Source organism: Rhinolophus sinicus, linkage group LG02 (genome assembly GCF_036562045.2).
Source record: "Rhinolophus sinicus isolate RSC01 linkage group LG02, ASM3656204v1, whole genome shotgun sequence".
In the NCBI taxonomy this organism is placed as follows: domain Eukaryota; kingdom Metazoa; phylum Chordata; class Mammalia; order Chiroptera; family Rhinolophidae; genus Rhinolophus; species Rhinolophus sinicus.
In genome coordinates, this window is record NC_133752.1 from 138,005,627 (window position 1) to 138,018,063 (window position 12,437).

The 12,437-nt window shown below is 37.7% G+C and overlaps 1 protein-coding gene across 1 annotated transcript in view; it reads right to left on the reverse strand.

Moving 5' to 3' along the window:
- HELB (DNA helicase B) overlaps positions 1 to 4,183 on the reverse strand; it is a 28,384-nt gene extending 24,201 nt beyond the window's left edge. The window contains exons 1-3 of the mRNA XM_019732448.2: positions 3,914 to 4,183; positions 1,814 to 2,224; positions 749 to 918 (exon numbers count right to left, since the gene is read on the reverse strand). Coding sequence (XP_019588007.2) covers positions 749 to 918; positions 1,814 to 2,224; positions 3,914 to 4,100 — 768 coding nt within the window. The 5' untranslated portion in view covers positions 4,101 to 4,183. The remainder of the gene's footprint in view (positions 1 to 748; positions 919 to 1,813; positions 2,225 to 3,913) is intronic.
- Between the last annotated feature and the right edge of the window lie 8,254 nt (positions 4,184 to 12,437).

Below are 12,437 nucleotides of genomic sequence, written 5' to 3' on the forward strand. Positions count from 1 at the left end.
TTGGAAAACCACCTTTAACCAAATGAAATGCCAAAATGGAAGTGCCACATTTGGTTTCCAAAACCACTGGAGTCTCACAGCGTCACTTTACTGCACCTGCTCTCTAATAATAGCAGCAGTGAAGTCGTTTGTAAATGACAGTATTGTATGAAATAAAAAAATCAAATGACATCGTGCTAAACCATGTGAATTGTGAAAGTTTTCAAAAGTTCAAATAGCAAAGTGGGGGACTAAGAGGCAGAGCAAATGGATTTGCCAAACTCAAAATAACTCATGTCTTCGATAGATTTGTACTCAAGTTTCAAACAGCAATTAAGATACCAAAAATTTTGTCATATTAAATTATGTAACTACCTGATTCCCCGAAAATAAGACCTAGCCAGATCACCAGCTCTAATGTGTTTTTTGGAGAAAAAAATTAATATAACACCTGGTCTTATTTTACTATAAGACTTGGTATAATGTAATATAAGACAGGGTCTTATATTAATTTTTGCTCCAAAAGACGCATTAGAGCTGATGGTCCAGCTAGGTTTTATTTTCAGGGAAACATGGTAAACTTTGAATGTCATTTATTTTGTTATTTTGTTTTGCTTTATTAATTTATTGCATAAGAGCTACAGGCATAAAAAGTTTACATTTAGTTGTAACACTCAAAGGAAAATAAATCAACATTGAGGTCCATACAAATTTTTTTCCTTTGAAAGAGATGAAAGATTACTCAATGCTAAGCAAATGTTTTACTTACTTTACTAAATGCAAGTTTCCATGGATGCGTACCTAACATCTCTTCTATCTTTTCAAACACCTCTTTAGAATCTGAGCTTATTAGGCTTTTAAAGTGTCGAGGCAGAAGAACAGGAAGGAATTCCATCACTTTTGGAAACTGCAACGCTGTCATTACACTTATAAATGGAACTAAAGGATATCAGAAAAGAACAAATCAAAACATACAAATGAGCTCATGGAACAATGGATTTGATGGACGTTCTTATTTAGCACAACCAGTTCAAGAAATCCAAATCAAAGAGAGATTAACAAGTTTAACTAGAAAGAAAACGGAGACTATAACAATTTTTTTTGTATCAAGATGGTTTTCATTGTGTTTTACACCAAAATTTAGGTTCTTTAAAAGCTTAGATAACTACTTCTTGGCCTTTCATTTCCTCTTGCTTGCAAATAATTAGAATAAAATTCTTGACTCAAAATAAATATAAATTCAAAGAGCAACATAAAAAATAAATCATTTACGTAATAGCCTTTATAATCATTTTTCTGACTGTAATCATGATCCTTTTGTCATTGAAGTCATTCAATGGTATTGTGCCAAATTTATTTGCTATGACCAAGAAATGAAATGTTCCATATATGTGAATGTCCAAATAACAAACCATATTTAAAAAATTATTTTAAATCATTTTGCACTGAAATTTTTCCAAGATGGATTTCTCATATTCTTGCCTTTCTCCTCTGCCTTCTTAAATAGAATAATTGACAACTGAACTTTTTCTTAATGACTCAAGGTAATCCTATGGACACAAAAGTTAGAGAGAGAGAGAGAGAGAGAGAGAGAGAATCCCAGTTTGAGATGGAAAGGAACCGAAAGGAGCGTAAAGATCATCTCATCCATTTCTTCACATTAAAGATGAGGAACCTGGAATGTCAATGACATACTCCAAAAGTAATATAAACAAATTTTCATCAAACCTATTTTAGAAAGAATACTATGCCAAGATACCATAGTGGCAATATTTTAAAACACACTAGTCATTAAGCATCTCAATTACACAAAAACTCTAAAAATCACACCTACCTGTGTATTCCACAGGCAGGCGTATTTTGTAATCTGGTAGGGACTCTTCCTGTTCAGTCTGTGTAGGTTGCTTTTGACCCTTCCTCCCAAATTCCTTGTAGAAAATTCTTAATGTCTCCCTAAGATTTTCAAAGTTGAGGTCTTCATAGCTTGATACTTTATTTACCCATGCTAAAAATGCAGTTATAATATCATTGGAGACATCACAGTCTTTAAGAAAGAGGGAACAGATATTTTTTTGACTTGGTGGTGACATATCGGACTGTAAAAAGTAAGATGGAAATCCGTGAACTTGATAGTTCCTCGAGCCCATAGGCTTGACCTCTACCTTCACTCGCCACCAAGGACCCGTTAATGGAAAACGTCCAAACACGTCATACGTCTCTTGAGTGTTTTCATCAGAAATTCTAACTTTAAAAAAGAAATGTTAATTTAGTATATTTAAAAACCTCTCTCCCAATATTTTATCAAATCCACCATTCTCTTAACACCCCCACCCCCAAAGAGCACCTTGTACAAACGTCTACTAGGGTGTCTATATTCCATTTGCCTGTCACCTGCCTCCCTCTACTATGCTGTAAGCTCTCTAAAATAGGAAAATATTTGTCTTTGTATTCCAAGAGGTAAGCATGGTACATGGTAAAAGTCTGCTGTTCCTCTTCTTTTTTTTTTTTAATTAAAGTTCACTGGGGTGACAATTGTTAGCAAAGTTACGTAGATTTCAGGTGTACAATTCTGTAATACATCACCTTGTGTGTGCACCACCCAGACTCAGTTCTCTTTCCATCACCATATATTTGACCCCCTTTACCTTCATCTATCACCTCCCTCCCCACTACCCTCTGGTAACCACTAAACCATTGTCTGTGTCGATGAGTTTCGTTTCTTCATTTGTTCCTCTGCTAAAAGCAGTCTTCTCTCTGCTACTCTGACCTCAGGCAACACTGACCTTCATGCAGTTTCTAAAAATGCCAGGGTCACTCCATCACAGGGCCCTTGCATAAGCTGTTCCATCTGCCTTAAATGTTCCCCTCCTTACTATTTGTCCCATTTACTACAGAGCTCAGGTTAATTGTCACTTCCTCGGGAAAGCCTTTCCTGAATGTCATAAATATAAACTCTCATAGCACTAAGGACCTACTAGTCCTTCCAAGCACTAAGTAATATTACAGTTATTTCTTTGATTATTTTCAGAATGTCTGTTTAATTCACTAGAGGGTAAGCTCCAGTAAGACAGCAACCTCTTCATCTTATCCCTACAGGGGACCCCAGCAGCAAACACGCTGCTTGGAATATGGTGGCCAGTCACTAATACTCTCAAGATAAATGACTCAACCCTCCACAAATACTTGAACACTTTCTGTCTACATCTGTGCTATCCACTCATGTGACTATTTAAATTTACACTAACTAGAATTAATTAAATTTAGAACTCTGCTACTTAGTTGCACTAGCTGCATTTCAAGTTCTCAATAGCCACATGTGGCTAGCGGCTATTATACTGTACACTGCAAATACAGAACAATGCCATCATCACAGAAAATTCTACTGGCCAGCACCAGTCTGAACATTCAAATACTCTTTAATCTCAGTTACAACATCCACAGAACAGGTGTCATGTACAGCACAGAAAAGTACACAGGGTAAACACAGATACCAAGATTATTAACACACGATTAATGACTCAATAATGCCTTGAGGTGTTTCTTGAGTGTGCATGTTTTCTAAGTAGCAGAAAAATAACCACATCTTTCACTCCACGCAGGATACAGAAATAGATAAAAGCCCCAATTCTGGGTGTGAATAAAGGCTCAACATCCACTGTTATACACATCCTCGACTATAAAAACACCTCCACGAGCTGTGAACCTTAAATGAGATAATACAGGCAAAGCAGATGCTTCACACATAGCATTTGCTCAAGTCACTGCTGTTATAATATTAGTATTATTTTATCCTAAGTAGGAAAAAACTGGCAGGCCATCCCAAAGGAAGTCTGTTAACAGCGATGGGGTGCCTTACTAGAGACAAGGTCACAATGGGAAACAACAGGTCATTCATCCTCCAATCCCATCCCCCAGGGGCAGGGGGCTTCCTCACCCCAGAGGCGCCCAGGGAGGCCGCCCGCCTTCAGGCCTCCTCTGCAGAGCTCCTCGGCATCGACAAACACCGGGTCTTCGTCGTCCTCCACGTCCTCCTTCAGACAATTGTCGCTCTCCTCCACCAGGTCCTTGAGCGGGAGCAGAGGCCCCTTCAGTTGGCGCAATCGCGGATTCAAGGGGGCCATGCTCCGTTCTTTAAAGTTCTACTCAAATCCGGAAAACCTTGGTCGTGCACCGCTGCCATCAGCCAATCAGCTGCACCGCTGCGAGACTGTCAACTTCCTCGAACGCAGGCCCACGGGGAGGGGCGGGAGGCGGCGAAGTCCCGCCCCTAAGCCACCAGCCGGGGAGCGGAGATACCGTTTCCCCAAAAACAAGACCTAGCAGGACCATCAGCTTTAGTTAGTCTTTTCCAGCAAAAATTAATATAAGACCCAGCCTTATTTTACTATAAGGCGGATTCTTATGTAAGATCTGGTCTCATTTTACTATAAGACCCGGTCTTATGATATGAAATGGTAGGATATGATAGATCATGTAAGACTGGGTCTTATATTAACTTTTGCTCCAAAAGATGCATTAGAGCTGATTGTCCGGCTAGGTCTTATTTTTGGGGAGACACGGTAGGACGCAGGGGAGGCGGACCGCCAGTGGGAAGCTGGCGGTAAGCGAGCGGAGGCGCTGTCGCCGCTGCGCCTCGCAAACCTGAGGGCGCACCAGGTGCCTGGATGAAACCAGCGCGCTGGGCAGTGGCAGGTGTGGCTCCTGCTGAACGTCTAGCCCAGGACGTCTCCTGCGGAGAGAGAGTCGCGGGGCAAGGCCACATGTAATGAGCCCAGAGCGCCCAGGAAAGCAAGCCCTCTCCAACACCCCAAAACGGAAACCTAGATGCTACCGGACGGCTGGCCACCAGCCAAGGCACAAAACAGCGAATCTCCAACGCAGAGATCGTCTGTCTAGTCGTGGCTGCTTTGGGCCTTCGTTTCCTTAAGGAGTGGAACTATCATCAAAGGCATTTATTCAACGTAGACATCTCTAGTCCCCCTTCCATACCATTGTATCGAAATCTATCTAGGGCAGGGAATCAGGGTTCTGTCTTTTTAACGCACTGTCCCAGGTTGTCCATTTTGATACTCAGCCAGGTTCGAAAAGCGCTGCATTTGTAGGAAACATTCACAGTCCTTTTCAACTTTTCCTCGGTGACTATACCCTGCCCTTCCATATTTCTTCAGCTGCTACGTGCTCACAGTGGGGCAAAAAAAGTGGTTTAAAAAGTTATTCTGGAGCCGTGATTCTTATAGTTGATGGGGATACTATTTGAAAATTATGGTGCTCTTTGAGGAACACCATAAAATATATTACTGCATTACAATTTTGATGCTATTTATATTGAAATTACTCCATTAATAATACCCCTAAAATCACTAAGCATACACTGTTTGCTAAATCCTAAAGCATTTTATGCTAGATTCTAATATAAACAACAGCCAGCACCAAAGATTTCAGAAAAATTTATGGGAGAAAAATACTAAAATTGATTTTTCCCTCTCTTTGGGTACAAATGGCCACTTCTGTTTCTTTTATTGTGTTTCCCCGAAAATAAGACCGCGCAGGACAATCAGCTCTAATGTGTCTTTCGGAGCAAAAATTAATATAAGACCCAGTCTTATTTTACTATACTATAAGACCAAGTATAATATAATATAATTAATATAATATAATACCAGGTATAATATAATACAATACCAGGTCTTATATAAGTCCGGGTTTTATAATATGTAATATTATATTATATAAGACCCAATCTTATATTAACTTTTGCTCCAAAAGACGCATTAGAGCTGATTGTCCGGCTAGGTCTTATTTTCGGGGAAACACCATAGTAGAAAAAGTCTCTGCTGCAGCTGACACAATACCAGTGTTTCCAAGGACGTCTATATGAGGTTGAGCTCCTTCCTTAATACTCACAATGGCTACTGTTTCCACCACAACATTGAATCCGCTCTGACAAAAGTCACACACTACTGGTTTCTTTGTTGCTAAATCCAATGGATACCTTTTAGCCTTTGTCTTACTTAACCTCTCACCAGTATTTGACACTGATAACTATTTTCTACTTGGAACACTCTGCTCCCCGGGCTTTAATAACTTGTCTCCTCAGGTCTTCCTCTTCCTTCTCTGGCCATTTATACTTTCCTTGGGCTCCTATACTGGCTTTTCCCAGGGTTCCATCAAGCACCTTCTCACTCTATAATCCTTCCATCAGTCATCTTTCACTTACTCTTACTAAGTTGTATTCTGAGAACAAAAGATCTACAAAGAAATCTTAAACTTCACCATTTGTTAGTTGTAATATTGTAATTTTGAAATTATGTAATACAGGATAAAGAATATAAGTAAAGGTCTTTATGTTTTATCAAATGAAGGTTTTTAATGTACATGGAAAGAAATACAAACCAAAAATGAAGAAAAACTCCTATACTATTAAACTTGAACTGGAAATTCCAATATGAGCTTGTGATTTCTTAATATTTTCTAGCTCTGTCTACTGAAAGGGGCAAAAGCAATATCACCCCATAACTCTGATCATGTCTACCACCATAATCTTGGTATTGGAATATCGTTTCTTGTTAAAAGAAACGACTTCTTAAGAAATGGCTTTCTGGAATGGGGATAGGACAAGGTAGATGGGGACTTCTTGTCACAGAAGACAAGGAAACACTCAAAAACGAATGAGGTTATAATAAAAGGATTCAGGCACCAACTTGAAGGGCCTCCCACTAACAAAATTTAGGGAGATTTGCGTATCAAAAAGAATAATAATTGCACTTGATTGCAACACTCTGAGTAAGTGAAAATTGATGTGTCCATTGTGACACTAAAAAAAAAATTTTTAAGGAAGAAAAAAAATGAAAGGAAGAAAAGAATGCCAGTTAAAAAATTTAAGAAATTTTTAAAATATAAAACATCAGTTTGTAATCCCCAATGAAATAACTGATTCACGCAAGCATCATCAAAGGATACTGAAACCATTAAGTGAAAAGTCAATGGTAACTGAGTCTCATGGCTATAATAGATTACGAATTGTAAAGGGGAAAATATACCTTTACAATGGAGATATGTACTTATCAGTCACCCTTTAATCAAGTTGTCAAACTTAGTGTCAATACGGGACAAACTAATGTTGTAGGTCTCATGCTGTGGTACCATATGATGTACATAAGATCAGTTATGAAGTATTCTTGCCAAAAATATTCAACCTGATTTTAATCAAGGCTCTAGACCAGTAATGTTCAATGGAAATAAAATGTGAGCCACATATGTAATTTAAATGTTTCTAATAGCCACATTTAAAAAAGAAATAGGTGACATTCATTTTAATGATGCATTTTATTTAATTCAATATAGCCAAAATATTATTATTCCAAAGTGATAATCAATATAAAAAGCATTAAGGAAATATTTTATACTCTTTTCATCCTATTTCTTTGACATCTGGAGTGTATTTTACCCTTATAGCACACCTTAATTTTAACTCGCGACATTTCAAGTATCCAATAGCTACATGTGACTGGTAGCTATTGGACACATTGGACAGCACTGTTCTAGATCTGCCCAAAATCCAAGAAACTGAGGTACAAACTGAAAATACCATGAAGAAACAAAGATCTAGAACAGAGGTCAGAAAAGTATTTTTTTGGAAGGCTAGATAGTAAATATTGTAGGCTTTGGAGGCCGCCATTCTCTGTTATCATATCATTCTCTTCATCTCCCTTCTTTTTTCTCTTCTTTTTTTACAACTCTTTAAAAACGTAAAACTATTCGTAGCCCTAGGGCTGTACAAAATATGCCGTAATTTGCTCCCGTATGGGACATTCTACAAGACAGCTGACTTGGATTTTCCAAAAAGCCAACGTCATGGGGAAAATGTGGAAAAGAACACGAGGGATTCCAGAACTGACTGAGAGGCCAGTAGCTGAAGCCAAGTCTATGAGGACTGGGTGTAGGATGCGGCTAGAGGGAGACGTGGGCTGGAGCTGGAACTTGTAGTGTCTGGGAGACCACAGTAATGTCTGCAATGGCAGTAAACAGTAATGACTGTAAACAGAAGCTTCACCAATTTCCTCTGTAAACATGGATGTTCATCTCACAGAAACCAAGTTTTCATTTCAATATCCCCTTAAAATCTATTCTAAAAGATGCTTATTAAATAAATAAATCTGAATTATGAAGGAAAGAATTTCAGTACCTCATTCATAATGCTTCTCATGTGGAAGTTTTATCCTAAGTTATATGTAACGTGTTTCCTGGTTGTATTTGAAATATGTTTGTTTTCGTGTGCCTGGATGGTAACAAGGCAGGTAACACTCTGAAGTCATCATTAGTAAAATCTAAACATTGTATTGGGAGAGTGGGGCCAGAATAAGGTTTAGTGACCTATTTAATGCATGTGATGAGGTAAAGCACGCAATTGATGTATAGTCATGATAGTGATGGCTTCCCAGTTATGTGAAAGCAGGTCAAATTAATGTATCCTGACAAATGTTTAAATTATCATTTGTCTTTTTTGTTTGTTAAAATGGGGTTCCAAGGGGTATAGTAGAATTAAAACAAGAAATGAGTTCAATAATAGGATTGCCAAAGAGATTGACAATTATATACAGAGCAGAAATTATAACAAAAATATGTTATATGTTATTCAGTAAACAGATATGCATGTGTGTGGAAGGTAGGACTATTGTCCACTGATATCTGGTATCCCTCTCTTTTTCCATATATGTGAAGTTAGTCACAGCCGTCTGATATGCTTTGGCCAGTAAAATAAGAGCAACGTGTCACTTCAGGGTGGAAGCATTTAACTGTATCTCTCAAGTCTCCACTGCTGATTATTCCTTGCCTTTGGTGGTTGTGGGAGTTTGAGGTGCAAGAATGAGCCATCCTATGATGGACAAATGCCCTGTAGAGTTACAGGGCCCTGCAGTGAACTTGGAATAAATGAGAATAAATCTTTATTGTGTTAATCCACTAAGATGGTAGCGTTGTTCCTCATGTCTGCAGAACCTAGGGTCGCCTTCCTGACACAATACTGATCATGTACCAGATGGTTGTATTGGGTGGGTTGTGAGAGACATAAGGAAACAATAATGACCCTTGCCAAAACGTTCTGTAATTAAAGTATGTAGATTGGGAGTTAATGGGACAAGGGGCTGGAAAACTGCGCCGGGGGCCTGATGCAGAGGGGGCTTTGAATGACAGAACACTGGGTTAGTGCTGGGCAGTAGCAAAGGGAAGTTAAGGAAGCATAAAGCCTACCCACCCACAAAAAGCTAACGTCTAGTTCCATAATTCCCGAAACAGGAATCTAGACTCCTACTAGGTAAGTGGTGATGTACTAGAAAGGAACGAAAAGACTCAGATAAAAGGTTTTTTGGCGAGTCAATTTGACTCATGTTATATTACTTAATAAGTTGTTTTTATATTTAAAAAATGAGGATGTATTGTACAGAATGAAAAATCAACTTGAATTTTTAAGCATTTTATGAAAATTATTGATTTTATACAATAAGTGAAAAAAACAACTGAAGTTTGGAAAGTATTAGTAAGAAGGATCAAATGATTACAACTCACTTATTCAGTTACTATATATTTTGCAGGACAATTGCTGTTCTGAATAACATTAAATTTTTAATGTAAAAGATGAAACTTCAAAGTGCTTTCACCTTTGAGGGCACAGGTTGGGCAAGACCCCAGGAGGCAACCATACCCTCTTCTTTGCCATGTGGGTGCTTCAGTCAGCATGTTGATGTAATTAATTGGCTTTAATGTTAAGCTCTTTTTTCTAAATATTACAAAGTAATGGTCTCAATCACCTCAATTGCAATTCAATTTGAATTATTTCCTAAGTTTTTATTCAAGCTAAAATATTTATAAGGCTAAATCCTCGCCCTTTATTTCTGTTTTAGTATGTGAGTTTTTAAGTTGTGAGAAAGTATGTTGATAAAAAAAAATTATTTTCTCCTTAACTATATTTTCTAGAAGCTCCTTTCCTAACAAACATGCCTTGATCAAGTTAAGCTCCAAACCAAAATCACATCAGCTCTGCTACCTTAGATAGATGGTGCTGGGATAGATCCCTCGTTAGCCAGATTGGGCTTAATTTTTAGGCATTTTATGAAAATTATTAATTTTATTTTATATGATAAATGAAAAAAAGCAGCAGAAGTTGGAAAGTATTAGTAGGAAGAAGCAAATAATTACAACTCATTTATTAATTTTATTTTATACAATAAGTGAAAAAAGCAGCGGAAGTTGGAAAGTATTTGTAGGAAGAAGCAAATAATTACAACTCATTTATTCAGTATCTATTGCAGGACAGTTACATCTCTGAGTACTGAAGAAGAACAGTAAATAAAACAAACCAAATCCTTGCATAGAAAAAAACATAGGCTCTGGGTGATGAACACACAATGGGATTTATAGATGATGTAATACAGAATTGTACACCTGAGATCTATGTAATTTTGCTAACAATTGTCACCCCAATAAATGTAATTAAAAAAATCGAAAAAAACATAGGTATTAAACTTATGGACCTTGGGTTCAAAGAGCATTTTATGAATTTGACTCCAAAGGCAAGGGAAGTAAAAGCTAAAATAAATGAGTGGGACTATGTCAAACTCAAAAGCTTCTGCACAGCAAAAGAAACCATCGACAAAATAAAGAGGACACCTACTGAATGGGAGAAGATTTTTGCAAACAGTGCCTCCAATAAGGGGCTAATATCCAAAATATACAAGGAACTCATGAAACTCAACAACAAAAAAACAAACAAACCAATTGAAAAACGGGCAGAGGACCTGAAGAGACTTTTCTCCAAAGAGGATGTACTAATGGCAAATAGACATATGAAAAAATGCTCAACATCACTAATCATCAGAGAAATGCAAATAAAAACCACAATGAGATATCACCTCACCCCAGTCAGAATGGCTATCTTCAACAAGACAAATAGTAACAAGTGTTGGAGAGACTGTGGAGAAAAAGGAACCCTCATACACTGTTGGTGGGAATGCAGACTGGTGCAGCCACTATGGAAGGCAGGGAGGAGGTTCCTCAAAAATTACGAATAGAATTACCATATGACCCAGCAATCCCTCACCTGGGTATCTACCCAAAAAATCTGAAAACATTTATCCATAAAGACATGTGTGCTCCAATGTTCATTGCAGCTTTGTTTACGGTGGCCAAGACATGGAAACAACCAAAATGTCCTTCAATAGATGAATGGATAAAGAAGTTGTGGTATATATACACAATGGAATACTATTCGGTGGTAAGATGACATAGGAACATTTGTGACAACATGGATGGATCTTGAGATTATAATGCTAAGCGAAATAAGTCAGACAGAAAATGCAGAGAACCATATGATTTCACTGATATGTGGTATATAAACCAAAAACAACAAAAGAACAAGAGAAACAAATTAAAAACAAAAGCTCATAGACACAGACAATAGTTTAGTGGTTACCAGAGGGTAAGGGGGGAGGCGGGTGGTAGATGAGGGTAAAGGGGATCAAATATATGGTGATGGAAGGAGAACTGATTCTGGGTGGTGAACACACAATGGGATTTATAGATGATGTAATACAGAATTGTATACCTGAAATCTATGTAACTTTACTAACTTTAATTAAATAAAAAATAAAAATAATAAAAATACAAAAACAAATCCTGAACCTTCTAGTGGGAGGAGACAAAGAGCAAGTAAATGCAAATATCAAGTAAGGATGAGAACTAGGAACAAAAGCGACATTAAAGGGACAAACAGTGTAGATGCCTGACCACTGCACTGTACACCTGAAGCTGAAGCTGAATAGTGATGAATGTCAACTATAATTTTATATATCTATAGTCACAGGAAGTGGAGTACAGCATAAGGAATAGAGTCAGTGTAACTGTAACAGCTAAATACGATGTCAGAGGGTAGCAGATTGGGGGAGGGGTGTAAATGACTAACTATTACATTGTTTTGTACACCTGAAATTAATAATAATAATAATAAAAGAAAACAAAAGGGACAAAGAATGACTGGAGTGGAGATTTCTTTCAGATATGGTGATCAATATAAACCAGCAGAGACGTTATTACGTTGACATTGATAAGATAGTGCGTTATATGGCTATGGGATGAATTATTGAACAGAAGGAAAGCAAATCAGGGAACAAGTGAAAAGCGCTGTGCTTATGCAAGCCATAATCAGCAGTAGATGAAGACAGACTTCATGGCACAGAACATGCGTTTGAGTGTTCCGTGGGATCCGCCTGGTTGCAGAAGTCAAACTGCCTTCAGATTAGCAGCTACTATGTTCTCCTGGGGTTATTCTAAATGGCTAGAAAATTCCCTCCACTTGTGAGAGGTTTCCACATACAACATCTTCATCTGCTCAAGGGAGAAAAAAAGCCATCTAACTTCTGAAGCACTGGAGAAAAGTAAAATATAAAGAATGGGTTGGAATGATA